The 16,305-nt window shown below is 42.9% G+C and overlaps 1 protein-coding gene across 1 annotated transcript in view; it reads left to right on the top strand.

Annotated features, from left to right (window-relative positions):
- Positions 1–16,305, top strand: part of EXT1 (exostosin glycosyltransferase 1) — a 268,860-nt gene that overhangs the window by 224,830 nt on the left and 27,725 nt on the right. Inside the window, exons 2-4 of the mRNA XM_037502429.2 lie at positions 9,261–9,354; positions 10,858–10,965; positions 15,566–15,685. Coding sequence (XP_037358326.2) covers positions 9,261–9,354; positions 10,858–10,965; positions 15,566–15,685 — 322 coding nt within the window. The remainder of the gene's footprint in view (positions 1–9,260; positions 9,355–10,857; positions 10,966–15,565; positions 15,686–16,305) is intronic.

Consider the following 16,305-nt stretch of genomic DNA (forward strand, 5'->3'; position numbering starts at 1 on the left):
CAAAAGTAGGCGAGGAGATGGCAAGCTGAGGTTGGCTGAACCAGCCATCATTTCATTAACTCTAATTGGATTCTCAAGGTATTTATAATCACTTAAGAGCAGAGAGAAGAATGCAGGGCACATGTGCATCGCCAGGGGACAGCCCCTGCCTGGTGCCTCCTCTGTGATGAGCACAGACCAGCAGGAATTCTAAACATCTCCTAATACCAGGGCTGACCCAGGCTGGCTATGCAAAGAAAGAATGTCTTGACCCAAAAGGGAAGAGGTCAGAGCTTTGGGGGTGAGCCCTGTATTCTTTGTCTATTTCACTGCAGCGTGTATCCTTACAGAAATGGGGAGGAGGCTTTGCAGTTTCTTTCTTCAATTTAGACATGAAAAAAGGCCAGGACAAGATTCAGTTTGAATAGTGCTTTGCATATATTCGACCTGATTTGTAGATAAAGCAGTTTATCGGGGCTGATGAAACACAAATTTCCCATCAATGTGTGGAAAGATGTCATTTTTAATAAGGTGCCAGTCCTTGAGAAATAAAACAGAGAACATGGGATAGAAAATATACTAAAGAAAGACAGAAAAAAAAATGTGAATAAATGAATGACACCATTTTCTAAGTAAGTTAGGGTCGGTCAGCCTAAACACAGGAGTGAAAATCACATTGGAAGACCTGGCATAATGCAGCACTGGACATGTTATTAGCTAGAATCAAGATTGTTGTCTTGAGAATTTGCATCTCTTCTTGGTTCCCCTCTCACTTCCATACCCCCAAACAAATAAATGCAAACCTGCAGACTCTGAGTACTGGTCACCATTTAAAATCTCTATTTTTTGATCAGCCACCATAGACAAGGCCCAGTGGTAGGTAACATTCCTGCCAGAAAACCACGGTCCTGCTTCCTGGAATCCAGTGGAAGGACAATGGGTGACTTAATACAGAGTGAACCGTGAAGAGGCCAGCTCGGCACTGTGTGAGCAATAAGAGATCTCTGCCAAGACCCAGAGATCTGGGAGGGCTTCCTCCAGAAGTGGGAATGAAGCTGAGGGAGGAAAGAGGAGTGTCTTGCCACCACCAGTTTCCTGGGACTCAGATGGTCTCTGGGGGCACAGGCCCTCTGAGGCTAGACGCCTTGCTACTGACCCAGGGGCTGGTCTTCTCAGCTTCCAGTCACACTTTCTGGCCCTGCTCCACTTGGGCAGGCCTCCTGAAACAGCCTGGTGAAAGGGTCATAGCAAGATACTGACCTGGGGCTTCCCTGCTGCCCTGGAGCTTATCATGCGCATTTAACTGGCTTAGCCAGGACTTGGGGGTGGGGGAGGCTCTTCTGGCCTGTCATGTTGCCAGGTCATTGCTGCTGCTGATTCTTTCATTGTCTTGCCTCTTCCACCCTGCACCCAGGTAGCCTTTTATTTAGGTTTTCGGGAATGCTTCATTTCTATCCAGAGAGTTTAAACTGACGTGTCCTAGAATTGCATTTATCTTGAAACAGTTTGGTATTACTGACCAGAAAAGCTGGTACCCCAAATCCCAGCCTCCTCCAGAGAACTTTCTGAGATTAATGTCCCTTGGTCCAGGCTATCAAAAATCTCTTCCACAGTTCTCGGCTCTGGATGCTGTCTTCCCTCTAGGCAGCTCTGAGAGACAAGAGAGCACGTTGTCAATCCGGCCCTCCCTGTCCAAGCCCTTCAGAACCCTGGCGACTCTGCTTTATCATCAGCCTAATGGGGCCACTCACATCTTTTTCACTTGGTGACTGGAGACATCCAGAGCAGTGATGAGCATGGTGTGGAGCACCCGGCCCCTGGGAAACTTAACCACTGTTATGATTAATAACCTTCACACTTTCTTCACTGACTTAAGAATATTCTTCAGTCGCCACAGGGCTGCTAACCAATGAGCAGGACCTGAGATGGTCCTTCTACCCCTTTTAAAGCACGAGGTGTGCCTGACACTCTTCTATTCATTACTTTCTGTAGATCACTCTTGCCACTTGGCCCACCAGCTCCGAGCTGTCAGTAGGTGTCTAGGGTAGATGTGGGATGGGAGAATTTCCGTTTGATACAGGGTTATGGTTCAGTGTGTTTGTATGGAATTTTGATCCCAAGCATCCTTCTGACTGTCTCCTTCCTGTGAAAGAGGGTATAACTCTATGCACTTTTAGGTGCAGTTGTTAGATGTGAATGAAAGATGGGTGTGAAGTCAGAGCCCACAAAATGGTACCCCATATGTGTGAATGGGTGGTGGGGAAAGCCAAGTGTGAAAGTGTATGAAGACCTGTCCCAGACCGGAGCCCAACCTTGCTCCCAGCAGTGGTGGCATCAAGGAGCAGAGGTGCAGCAGTTTGGTGCAACTGAGGCCACAGGAGACCTTATTTTTCCATATTTGTGCTAACAAGACACGTTGATCGTGTGATGGCCTGCTGGGTCCATTCTCCAGCTGAAAGATTGGCTGCCATGCGCGTTTCTCAGTGCAAATCTGTGCCTTGGGCCAACTTTGTATCGTTATATGCTATGGACTTCTGACTTTTCTCCAAAAAAAGGAAAACATTCGAAGTGCTAAATCTATATAGGCCAAGAAAGGGTGTGCAGCAACTTGGTTAGTTATGAATAAAGTTTCATGGTGGACTGAATTCCTGGTGCGAGTGGGTAGAGTTTCAAAAGGGAAGAAAGTGTCCTTTTATTTTCATTAAAGATTTATTTTTATTTATGCATACAAGAACTGGGGTACAGGCCAGAGGTACAGGGATGAGAGGAGTCACCAGAGACAGAGTGGGGAACAGAACAGGCAGACTGATGAAATACACTGCTGAGGGGAGCAGCGAGCAAGACAGGAGGTCTGTTGCGCCATGTGGGTCAGCTCCCTGGCTGGGGATCGAACTCATGCTGCAGTGGCTGGCAACAGCTTCATAATGCTGAGACTTGACCCCTTGCACCAACAGGGAGATGCCGAAAGTGTCCTTGTAAATGGTGGGCCTTTGGTGCCAAAGTGTGAAACTAGGTGAACTGCTTAGGTCTTCACTCCATAAGAAATAACTCAAGATAGTGCCTTTGTGCGGACTGAGGACACAGCATGATGAAAAGGAAAGCAAACGCCCTCTACAATATTCCTGAAGCCGGACCCCAAACTGCTCCCTAGCTGTGACCGACAGTGATAAGGTCATCTGGCTGGGAAGATCAAGTCCTGAGGGGTCCACTGGTGACATGTCATTCATCTGTTAAGCTCTTCGGTGACTCACGACCCCAGACATGATAGGTCCCACAGTCTTCCCCAGGCAAACCCCACCTGTAACAGAAACCTCACCCTTGCCTCCATGCCTTGTACTCTCCAAACTGGGGGTTTTGTGAGGGGTGTGTTCTCTCATCTTGGTGCCTGGCTTTTGTTTTTGTTGCATTTTTTTTTCCTTAAGAGATGTAATGCAAACCTGGCCATAAGGAAAATGATAAATTCTTATGAGGACTGATGGGGGCTGGAGGGAACATATCAGCTATAGTTGTTATTTTATAAACAAATGCTTGAGCCACACTGTAGCAACATCCTGGGGAGACTAGAATTGTGTGATTAGGGGAGGAGGCTAGATCACTTGCTTCTTCCCTATCCTGTTTGATTAGCAAAAAGCAGGCTCAGGTGGCAAATGTGCGTGCAACTGAGGAGCGAGGCGCACAGGAGGACCTGCTCCCGCACCAGCAACATCCTTGTCTCTGAAGCTTTTGATAATAAAGCAAAATCTTTTCAATTAGAAACTGCTGTTCTGTTGTGAGTCACAGCTTCTGTTTTCATTTTAAAGAGTCTGTTCCACATTTTTCCTTTGGCTCTGTCGTTGGGAATCTGTTCTCTTTCTATTGTTGCTTCTTAATGTATTTATTCTTTCCATTCTCATGTAGTTCACACACAATAACCTGCAGCTGCAGAGTGCTTTGTATTGTCCATGGTGTGCACATGAGCTCATTTGAGTTTCAAAACTTTAAGATCCAGAGAAGTTAAATGATTTGCACAGGGTCACATAAACGGCAGTAGATCTGGAACCCAAATTTCTCAGCCCAGGTTTTCTAACTGCAGCTCGACTGCATTTTCCATTAAGTCTGTTGCCTCCCTTAATGATAATCGCTACCATTTATGGATTGCTTATAATGTACCTGCACTTTAGTTAAAGTGTGTCATGCAATCCTCATAGCATAAGCGTATTCCTATTTTGCCAGTCAGGAAACTCAGATTTAGGCAGTCACTTTCCCAAGATCACTCAGCTCCTAAAGAGCAAAGCTGAAATTCAAACCCGGGTTTGGCTGTGTCTTAAAGCTACTGAACCACTAAGCTTTTAATTACTAAGCTCTTAACTACCATGCCCATATTTCTCCAACTTTAGGTTAGATGATGATTTAGGACTTGTTGAAACACACAATGCTGGGCCCTTCTTCAGAGTTTTTGGTTAAGCAGTCTGGGTGAGGCTGAGAATTTGCATTTCCAAGTTCCACGCTGATGCAGGTGATGTTGGGGTTGGGAGGACAGTCTGAGAGGACCCCCACACTGCACCAGGCTGCCCTTCCCTGCCATGGGGGCACTGCATTGCTACCAGTGAAATAAGGGGAAGGGTTTCAATTATGGATTATTGCATGGCCTGTTTTAAATGAGGTGCATCCCATACATTATTCAATACAACTTTAAGCAGAGAATTATTATGGCCATAGAGTGGTATTGGTTTCTAGGTTAAATCCTGGGTCATATTTTTATCGCGTTTTCCTTTGCAGTCACTTATGAAAATGGCTCTTCCTTTGGTGTCCTCACTGCAGTGGAGACTAAATGTCTATCTGAAAAGGGTAACAAGACCATTTATAAATTAAAGCTGAAAGTTTTTTGAGGTTAGTTCCTTCCTTCACCTATCTACCTTCTTACTTAGGATTTCAAAAATGTGTTAATTATCATTAGGATGGATGACGGAACCCTGTGGTCCTGAATGCATGCCTGATGGCGGGCACCTGGAGTAGGGTGTGGGCATAGGTAGATGGCATTCACCTGGGCTAAGACTGGGCTTTTAAGGGCGGCATCACGGGGATGCCAGCAGGAGCAGAGAAGCCGAGAGAAGCCCAGAGAAGGCCAGAGACCCCAGATAGAGTGAGGAGTGAGGATTTGCTGGGGGCTGTGAGGACTGCCAGCCTCCTGACCCCCCAGCACTCCTGCCTGCCATATGCCTAGTAAATCTAAATAAAAAGCCTGCAAAACCCATCGAGGACTCTCTAGGACTCCTTCTTTACCCACTCTGCTGGATCAGAAAACCTGTGCTTTCTTCCCAGTCCCTAATGCTGATAACCACTCACCTCTTCTCTCCTATTATTCTGTTATTTCGTGAGTGCCATCAATGTAAATAGAATAATGCAGTCTGTATCCTTTTGAGAGTGGACTTTTCACTTAACGTGATTTCCTCGAGGTTGTTGTGTATATCAGCAGTTCATTTCGTGTTGTTGCCAAGAAGTCTTCTAGGCTACAGATATGCAAGTTTGCTGGATCACTCTCTCACTGAAGGACGTTCGCTTGATTTCCAGTTTGAGGTTGTTACAGATAAAGTTTCTGTGAACATTGGTGAACAAGTGTCTGCATGAAAATAAGTTTTCATTTCTCTGGGATAAATGCCCAGGGAGTGTAATCTCTGGGTCATACGCTAAGCTCACTTTTAGTTTGAAAAATAAGTGCTAAGTCACTTTCCAATGAAGTTGTACCATTTACTCTCACCTGTATTTATGTTCCACTGTCTCCGCGGCCTTACCGACACTGCTGCCCCTGTCCTTTTGATGATAGTCATTGTGGTAGCTCCTTGTAGTTTTGATTTGCATGTCCCTAATGACCAATAATGTTGATTATCTTTTCATATGTACCTTGTATATTTTCTTTGAAACAATCTTTATTGAAATCCTTCCTTTTTAAAATTTGGTTATTTGTCTTTTCCTTGTTGAGTTGTAAGTGTTCTTTACATATTCCGGATCAACATCCTAGATCAGATTTATGATTTGCAGATATTTTCTCCTTTCTAGGGGTTGTCTTTTGACTTTCTTGATGGGAACTAGAGGGAGGGAGCCCCGTCTCTTGGTCATACTCACTGGGGATGGAGCATCCCTTAGGCAGAGCTGGTTGGATTTGATAATGGCCCAGATGCCGCTCAGACTTGCTCTTCTGAGTTTGAGTTGATTTTCTTAAGTGAATGTTTCTCCATATCACATTATGCCCTTAAGATAATTTCCAGAGACTTTAAATGAATGTTGCTATAAATTTTCACTTGTTGAATTGTTCTTTCATCTGGGGAGAGAGTGTGCCACATAAGAAGCGGACTTGCGTAGTGTTTTTTGTAATGCAGCACCTCTGGGAGATTTGAGCCCTCCACTCTCATTGGCCTTATCTTATTAGCAGGTGATTCTTTAGTAGGTCTATAACTAGAAAAGGATCTTTTCTGCATAGTATAAGCAGGCCTGGAACAGCGCCTAAACATAGCATTTCTTGAAGGAACATCTCAGTACAGGAATGAGTGTAAACCTAGAAGGAGGTAGATTTGGGGTATGTGAGAACATCCGAATAGAGAGGTCGGTCCACAGAAGGGCTGAGTGGGAGGGTACTGCATGTGATCTAAATGGTAAACCATTGTTCCCCTGCTACCTTGCAGGGTATCATTTCTTCAATTCTAATATATAGGTAATTCACAGGCTTACTGCCCCAAGTGCCAAAGAGAGGCTGGTTAATGGGCTGAGCATTCATGGTTAGAAGTCTGAAAATCACTGGTTTATGTTATGCATGTATATGTTCTGTAGTGCCTTTGTGTGTCTGTATGAATATGCAAATACATTGTATACATATAAGCAGATATCGACAGACCTAAATTTATACACACATGCATCTAATGGTTATGGAAACCTTTCTCAAATGACATTCTTCTTATGATATGATGACAAGGAACAGTGGCATATTCAAATAATCTTCTGTCATCTAGTCCAACTGGCTCACTTTGCAGATGAGGAAACTGAGGCCCAGAGACCTCAAGGCTATCTAATGGGTTTCTGATTCTGCCAGCAACCTTACCCCACATCTCCCATTACCTCGTATATGTGTGAACACAAGCTTCAACCATTCAAACTTTACTTGCTGTATCAGCAAATACTCCTTCTCTACAACCACTTAAAAATCAACTCACGTATGACTGTCTTTTGAATTTTTCTCTTAAGTTTTCTGCCTTTCCCTCTGTTCCTTTGCTAGAGTAAAATTTGCAACTGGCAACTCTGAAACTTGTTATAATCCAGAACATTAATAGGTTTTCACATTTTTAGCAGCCTAATGATGAGGAGGTAGGACCTTCTGTGCTGGTCCCTCGGGGCTTTCTATTTTGGGCATTTATTAAACTTTGCTGTAGTTTGAAATATATTTGACCTTTTTATAACAAAAGATTTCAGTTTCAGCTATGTATGTATGTGTGTGTCTGTGCACATGTTTCCCGCTTCTCCATCAATTAGGTAACGATTCAGACAGTAGCAGCAGTTGAACTTGAAGATAATTATCAATTACTTCCCTTTGTTGAGTGAGGAAACGAAGCCATGCCATCATAATCTAATATCTTTTTTATTTAGCTAACTTTGAACCTTCTTAAAAACTTTTCTCCTAAGTCTGTTTTTTGTAGTTTAATTAATGCAGCAAGGATTTTTATTTTATTCTCAATGGAGATCATCTTAATCCATTCACGGTGACCTTATCTTGTGCAAATTAGTTGTACATGCTTGTTTAAGCAAATGGTCCTTTGCATGAAGTCCTTTCTTAATGACGGGTGTATAATTGAAAATTGGCTTACTCCCATATGCCTAGTTTGTATGAGAATATAAAAATAGATATGGACTTTAAAAATATAAATGTATATATCAGTATCCCAAAAAGAGGAGGGAGGAATTCAGTGCCTTGGGGCTATGATTAAATTAGACGACTAGATTCAGAAAATGCTGGTGACATATGCTACTGCCAGCGTCACACCTGTCTGCTGAGTATGGCAAGCGCGTGAAAAATGAGAGTGATTCCATCTTAGCTCTGAGAAGCTGGGCCTTTGCAGGACACGAGCCACTTCTAGTTGCCCAAGTTTTCTTAAACTCTAAATAAACTTGAAAGTGTGTGTTTAGGAAAGAGCTTGTGGAAAAATTTTTTTTTAAGATTTATTTATTTGTTTATACATGCACTGGGTACAGTCAGAAGCGCGGGAGGGTGAGAGAATTCACCAGAGCCAGAGCGGGGAACAGAACAGGCAGACCAACAAAGTACACTGCTGAGGGGAGCAGCGGGCGCAGCAGGAGAGGTCTGCGCGCCATGTGGGACCCTCGCCCGGCGGCCGGGGATTGAACTGGTGCTGCAGAGGCTGCGGGCATCTTCACAGCCCAGCACTCAACCACTGCGCCACCAGGGGAGGCCCTGGAAATTATTTTTAAAGGAATAGCCCTAAACAAAATGAAATGTGTGTCATCTTCCCTGCACTTCACTGAGTAAACAAACACACACACACCACTCATGTTTACTTTGCATTTTTACAAGTGTGAAAACAGTGTAACATCATTAAATGGTATTTGAATTAAAGAAACAGCATCTCTTCTGCAGTCCGGTTTCCTGCACCCGCCATGACTCATTGTTCTCAATATTCTTTTTTCCCCATTTCTTGGTCTGGCTCCTGTCTCACCAGCCCTTTTCCCTACAAGCCATGCTCACCCTTCTTATGCGGGAGTGCTTGTGGCAACTGGATGTTCTTGGTTCAGTGTAGAAACTGCTGGAAGGAGAAAATAAATGTTTTGTGCCTGCCATGGAGATTTTGAATAGTTTTTAATAACCTGGTTTTGGAGGTTTGGAAATAAGAACAGTCTTGGTTTTGCTGATTGACCTGGTCTTAAAAAAGAACAAGAAGTAGCAATTTCTGTTTAAGCTTTGGGGAAGGGGGCGAGCAACTATTCCATAAAGTCACAAAACACAAAAACCTGGTTTTAGAAGCAAAAACTAGGCAAACCAAGCTGTGTCAGGACCACCAGACTTGTCCTTCATTTATCTTTGCAAAAGCCCCCACCTGCCTTGCCAGCTGAAGGGGGACATTTGTCCTTCTTTGGGCAACTGCCCCCCTCTCTGGAAATGTGAGGGCTGCCCACCCTGTGGCTCCCCAGTCGCTCTGGGTGGTTTTGTGTAGGTTTGTGCCCAGATGTTCATCCTCCGTCACCCCCACCCCCCGCTCCTGATGTGTCTTCCCTGCTGACAGCTCCCCCTCTCCTTCCAGGTATGATTATCGGGAGATGCTGCACAACGCCACTTTCTGTCTGGTTCCTCGTGGTCGCAGGCTTGGGTCCTTCAGATTCCTGGAGGCTCTGCAGGTAAGAGACGCCACCCCAGAATAAGGCTGAGGAGTAGAGTTGGCAGATTTAACCTCGCCCCTTCTCCTGGGATCTCAGCAGAATGCGTGGGTTACCTTTGAAGATCTGAAGTCTGTTTTCCCAAGGAAATCAGAACAACATCTGTATGAGTGGGAACGGGGAGATTTATACCCTGACATTGGACATGAGAAGATTAAATGGTTTCACCACCCCAGAGAATGTACCTTCAGCAAACTTTGCAAACAGAATAGATCTGATTACTTGCCGGCAACCTGCTCCCAGTCCTTTCTGAGACCCTGCCCTTTTCCTGAAAGCCAGTTTTAAGAACCAAGAAAAGGACTTATTGGTACAACACCCCCAAGGCCAAATTGTCAGTCCCCCTCAGTCGTCAGTCGATTCCTCTAAATTCAGAAAATGAAACCCAGCAGAGCCACGGTGCTACTTACTTGCCCAGTGACCCCGAGACTGCAGTGAGCGGTCCCACTGTCCCCGCTGCAGCTCCGAGGCCTGCGTGGTTTTCTCCCTGCTCTTCCCCTCACTCTGCAGAAATACCTTCTCCTCAGTTGTCCACGTTTCCCATTAGAAGTTGAAACCAGCCTTCCCCGATTGCGAGAAAGCACATGCTCTCTGCTCTTTCCTCTGTCCCTCCTTGTCTCCATGCTGCTCTGCTCTGCGCCTTGCTGTGTCTGTGTCTGTCCTGTGCTTCCTGATGTCCACCATTCTGTCCTGCAAGAGCTTCCTTCTCTTCAAAGCCCTTTTCAGGTGCTCTCTGTGTTCTGCGAAGCACTCCACCGGTAGTGTTCTCGCAGCCTCTTGGGGTGTGGTGTGAGGCAGAGTGTCCTCTGGTTTGGATTATGAATTATGTGCAGCCAGAATTTTGCCATGAGTCTGAGGTTTCAGGATGTTACGTCCCTGTGCAGACAGCACATTGGGATGGCAGTAGTTCAGGTCAACCACGCTGAAGGGAACAGGTTCGAGGTCAGGTGTCTGCAGAGCGGTGGGGAGGAAGGTGAACAGCCCCTAGTAGTTAAATCCACAAAGGGCTTTATCAGGCGTGCTGAGCCCTGTGTTGCTCACTGGTTCTCAGGATACCAGGGTAAATCACATCTCAAGCAGAATTGTAGCAGTTGCATTGACAAAACCGTTTATGCTCAAGGTTGGTTTTATGCTAGCATTTTGTTGGTGAAAGATTTTGTTACATCAATAAACCTTCTCCAACGAGGCCAGTCGTCTTCATGAAAGTAAGGTCAGCCAAACCATATACTAGAATAGAATGGGGTTTTAGCATTCTAGGACAAGACTTGCAAATACCAAAATCTCAGCTGCACGCATCCAGCCTTTCTGTGACCTATTAAGTCACAAGTTTACTTCTCTCCTGCCCTGAGCAGACTGGATCCAGGCAATAAAGAACTGCCAGTAATTGAACTTGTGCTACTTGTAACCCTGCTTGGGATGGTTCCTGCTGTCACTGCCCCCACTCATGAAGTCCTCTCCTTTGCACAGGCTGCCTGTGTCCCTGTGATGCTCAGCAATGGATGGGAGTTGCCATTCTCTGAAGTGATTAATTGGAACCAAGCTGCCGTCATAGGCGATGAGAGATTGTTATTACAGGTAAGGAAGGGGCTGTGGCCTTCAACAGATCAGTGGATTATTGCTACCTTCGTCCAAACTTTCAAAGAAGATGAATCCAAAAGGTCAGGTCTATAAAAGAAATTTTATCAGGAGAAAATTGCCTGTGTCATGGTGAATAGGAAGTCATTTATATGACATTGTTCACTTTCCAACACAAAATCTGCCCAGGTCCAGGGAATATGTTTGGAAAAGGAAAAGTTGTAGATAAAGGACATGAGCTTTGATTCTAGGAAGAGATGTTTATCTGCTCCTTTCATGTTCAGAATTTTTAGAAGTGATACAAGAGAGCTTTTGTATCATCCCTCTTTTCCTATCCCTTGCCTCTGTTTCTATATTTGCCTTCAGATTAATTTTCAAAAGAAGAGTGGTCTCTCGGGTTGATTCTTATAATTAGTGTTCTCCTTGTTCAAATGATCCAGTTTGGCTGCCCGAATCAGCATTATCTTTAACATTATATTTAAAAGAACAGCCTGTGGGAAAAAAATGTTTTTGTTTTTTTTTTAATGTATCATGACCATTTGGATTTTTTTTTTAATTTAGTTTTGTTGTAGTAAGACTACTTAACCTGGCATCTACCTCTTGACACATTTTTAAGTGCCAGTGCTCCACTGTTGACTCTAACTGCAGTGTTGTTCAGACCTCTAGAGCTTATTCATCTTGCTTACCTGATACTTTCTGCCCACTCATTAGTAAGTGCCATTTCTCCCTCCCTCCAATTCCTGGCAACCATCATTCTTCTCTTTAATATAATGAATCTGACTATTTTAGATAGCTTGTGTAAGTGCAGTGTTAGTCTCTCTGTAACTAGTGTATTTTACTTAGCATAATTCCCCAAGTTTCATCCATGCTGACTGGTATTATAGAATCAAGACAATAGTGTTAGAACATCCGTGTTATCTAAAGCAATTCAGAGATACAATCCCTATCAAAATTCCAATGGTATCTTTTAGAGAAATAGAAAAACAATCCCAAAATTCATATAGAACTACAAAAGACTCCTGATCGTCAAATTATTCTTGAGCTAGAAGAACAAAGCTGGAGGTATCATACTACCTAACTTCAAAGTAAATTACAAAGTGACAGCCATTGGAACAGTATGGTACTGGCAGAGAGATGTCTTATGGACCAGTCAGACAGAATGGAAGGCCCAGAAAGAAATTGATGCACACACAGCCAACTAATCTTCTACCAAGGTGTCTAATAAAAATATTAAACTCTCCAGAACTGCTTGGGAAAGGGGACACAATACACACAGAAATTTGGGGGCAGAAATAGTAGTTGGTTTCTGAAGTCCTATGTGCAATAATGTGTCAAGTTAAACATAATTGTCATATTCCTTTCTCTAAAACTGTAGAATGTTTTAATGCTTTTCTTTGATGGCATTATGTACTTTATCTGGAACTACCACAAAATATTTGTGGGATGATTCTTTTAACTAGCCTTGCTTTTTTGTTGTAATTTGTTATCCAGAAAATTGAATTTCTCACCTTGTTGATTCTACTTCTGTGCCACTGACCAATCTACCAGCTAACTGGTGGAGTAATTCTGCACTCTCCCCGAAGTAACAGGTGAAATATCTGTAATTGAGAAACCTGTAGTTTAGGCAAGTCCAGCTGAAAACAGCTCCCAGAACACTCCTTCTGTCTGTTACTCAGGCTCCTGGGACCTCCCACACCAAAGAGGAATTGTGATCTAGGAGTATCCTCCCCATACTCAGATGCTGTGTGTCTAAAACATTTACTCATGAACAGACAAGCAAAAGTGTTAGTTTCTTTACCAGATTGCTTTTCCCCTTCCTTTTGATTTTCAAAATAATGCATACTCATTAAAAGGAAATTTGGGCAGTAAAGGGATTAAGATATACAAGTCCTAATTTCTCCATTTATATAGATGTCCTGATGAATTTGATGTAAGTTGGGAGTATGTCTTTGAGATGGAGAATGTTCCAAGATCCTTAATCATGATTGTCCACTTTCTACCATTTCACCAACTTTGATACATTTTTCACCTTCTGAACTTTTTTGGCTTGATCTGAAAATTTTGTTTCTCACCCTACACCCATCCAAGCTTGCTGGTGTTTCCCTCTCATGCAGGCTGGCGTTGCACAGCTGCCTCCGTATTGAACAGTGTCTGCACTGTCATTGACAGTGGTTTTAAAGTGTTGGCAAAGAGCCTGAATGTCTGCTCTGGGAAATGTTTTTGTTATGTTACAATTTTTCATTTCCTGTTTTAGAACAGCTTGGATGTTTTTATTTGCATATATTCTTGTCATCATGTCACCAAGAGAACTTAATGTTACTTTCCTATATCTGTTTTTGTAGATTCCATTAGTTTTTTTGTATCGTACATGACCTTTTATTAAGACTTCATTGAGTTCTGCAACTTCAAAACAATCCGGCCAAATTGCAATTAATTTATCACTTTCCCATACCTGTCTCTCAGGACAAGTGGATTAATAGCCAACAGACAAACGTCATTAAGACTTGGAGCACTGTCTTTTCAGTCAATTGGAATTATCTTCCAGGGCACTCTCAGACACCTCTCATCCCCACAAATGGTAGAACATTTTCAGTTGATGTGATAACATCAAGATGTGACCATCTGTAAGAGGGGGGCATGCTTTGGTAGGTTAATCCCTGATTGTCAATTTCTCCCTTCATGACTACAACTTCACTTTTCTGGAATCCACATAACAAAGAGAGCTTTTGGTAGTTTTCTAATAGACTCGTTCCTTTTGACCATGATAAAACTGTGAAGTCAACCTATATGACTCCTTGAAAATACCATTGGCATTTTGAAGAGGGTATATATAGAACTTGAGCAGGATACATTTTTTTTTCTATTCTTTCTTTGGCAATCTAGCCAACTTTCTCAGTGAATAGATCAAAATAAATTTTTGACTTATCAAGACTCTCTGAAAGTTTTCTCTGCCCTCTATAAGGATAATTTACTTCCATTTGACTTTGATCACTGATTCCAGCGTAATGTTTACCTGCCAGTATTTCTCTTGTACCTTTTATTTCCTAGCTTTTTCAATGTGGGGAATCCATATTACATACTTTGGGGCACAGATTTAGTATCCGCTTTTGGGCATTGCCAAGGAAAGTGAGCTTGTCCTTATGTTCTTATTGTGAAACAGTTTCATTGCTTCTCATAAGAATAGTCTTGAATCAAAGCTGTGCTACCACTTCCTCCCCCTCCAGTAGAAATTCAGATGTAGTCTTTGTCACAGTGCCTTGGGTAACTTTCTTATTAAATCAGCTAACAGAACATTCCTGCTTCAGCTTGGGCCCCCATGTCTGTCTGATTAGTTACGCATTAGGGAGGCAAGCATGCAGAAAGAGGTGAGAACAAAAGGGCAGTTGCTAATCACAAGGAATCTCCCCTAAGAGTATAGACTCATAAGTGAAATAGACCTTGAACTATAGGTGAAGATAGGAAGCCAGCTCAGGGAACTCACCAGAAACCCAGAAAATTTCATTTCAGAGCTCTAGATCAAGCAAGTGCTCAAGCAGTCATTAAGCAATTGGTCCAACTTTATCATCTCTCTTCTGTCAATTATAATGATGCTACTAGTAGTAATTAACTAGTGGTAGTAATTAAGCTTTCCATGTACCAGGCACTTCTCTGGTCTTCATTACAAACTTATGTTCTTAGTACAATCTCTCCCTTTTATAAAAAAGGATATGCACTCTGAGAGAAGAAGTAAATTATCCAAAGAAAGTTAGGAGATGGTAGAGCCAAGAACCTCACTCCTGTGTCCCAGTGCTTAACCATTTCAGCTAAATTGCTAGTAAAAATAATGATATCCCTGAGGTGACTTCAGATGGCCACAATCATTTCAGCTTGCTCTTCATTAACTAACAAAAACTACTCTCCTAGTCTTAAAATGTGCATCAGGATGGACAAGACATAGATCCTTTTGTAAAATCCTGTAACTTTACAGAGAGCAGTGATGGCTAAACATATGTAAATGCTTGGCAGATAGCATTAGATGGTGATAAGTGCTGGAGCCAAAAAGAGAGGTGTAGGGGAGCAGAAAAACTCCAGGGTGAGAGAGGTGGTGTATCTATGATTAACCCCAGCTTCAGACTGAATGAGGAGACTCAAAGACTTCCCCTAAAATGTCCTTTTGTAGATAATTTTTAGTCCCTGGCATGGCATGTCCTAGAAATGCTTGGGAGATGACGTCTTTCAGTCTTTCCTCAAGGTCAGCAGTTCCTTCCCTGTTAAATTTGATGGCCCAAGTGCAGGATGAAGGATGTGTGATACTCAGAGGAAAAGACACAGTTGATACTATAGGAACACTGCAAATAATGATAACATGCTACCCAATCTTAGAGGTCAACAATAACTTGCATTAATAGTCATTAAAACTGATTTCCAGTAAGCATTCTTTGTACCTGACACCTCTTTTAAGGCATTTCAATGTAAGGGGTGGTGATTTTTTTAGTATATCTGTATGCTAGAAACTGGATGCTATGAAGATTAAAAACCCAACCCAAGTGGGTTATCTTGATCAAATTGGCATCTCCTCGTTTTCCAGTTACAGTTACTACGTGTTCACCTTGTATTACAGATTCCTTCTACAATCAGGTCTATTCATCAGGATAAAATCCTAGCACTTAGACAGCAGACACAATTCTTGTGGGAGGCTTATTTTTCTTCAGTTGAGAAGATTGTATTAACTACACTAGAGGTAAGTGAAACTACTTGGTCTTAAATAATGGTCCTTTGTACGTGTCTCTTGGCCTTCTCTTTGGCTATCCATGATGTGTAATTGGTCAAATGGGGCAAAACTGAATTTTCAGTACTTGGATGTGACAGTTTACCTTTTACCTGCTCTGCCATGCCCAAGCCAATACCTCCATTCCTGACAATCCGTGGAAGGAAAACTGATACAAGGCAAAATCATACTCCTTAATGGAGAGATTGGCTCTATCTTCGATCGTTTCAAGGATATGTGGCTAATGACTGCCCTCCTGTCATTCTCACTCACTGGCAACCTTGGAAGACATATTTCTGGAGTTCATTTAGAAAACAGAGTGAGCAAGTGGGGAGGAATAGCTAACATTCTAAAAATAAGAATACAGGTATCCCTCACTATCCAGGAGTTCCTGTTTCACCACTTTGCTTTAGGGAAGGGCTTATGTTAGTATCTGTTTTTGATAACTCAAAGAAATCCACAGAGGATTTTCACTTTTAGACAAAAATGAAAACAGCATTTGGTTTGCAGCAGCCATTCGCAGCCCAACCGAGCGGTAGGAGTGGTATCCTTTCCTGAGAACTCCTTCCTCCAGGCTCAGGCTATGTATTTAG

Source organism: Talpa occidentalis, unplaced genomic scaffold (genome assembly GCF_014898055.3).
Source record: "Talpa occidentalis isolate TD23 unplaced genomic scaffold, MPIMG_talOcc4v2.1, whole genome shotgun sequence".
Taxonomy (NCBI): domain Eukaryota; kingdom Metazoa; phylum Chordata; class Mammalia; order Eulipotyphla; family Talpidae; genus Talpa; species Talpa occidentalis.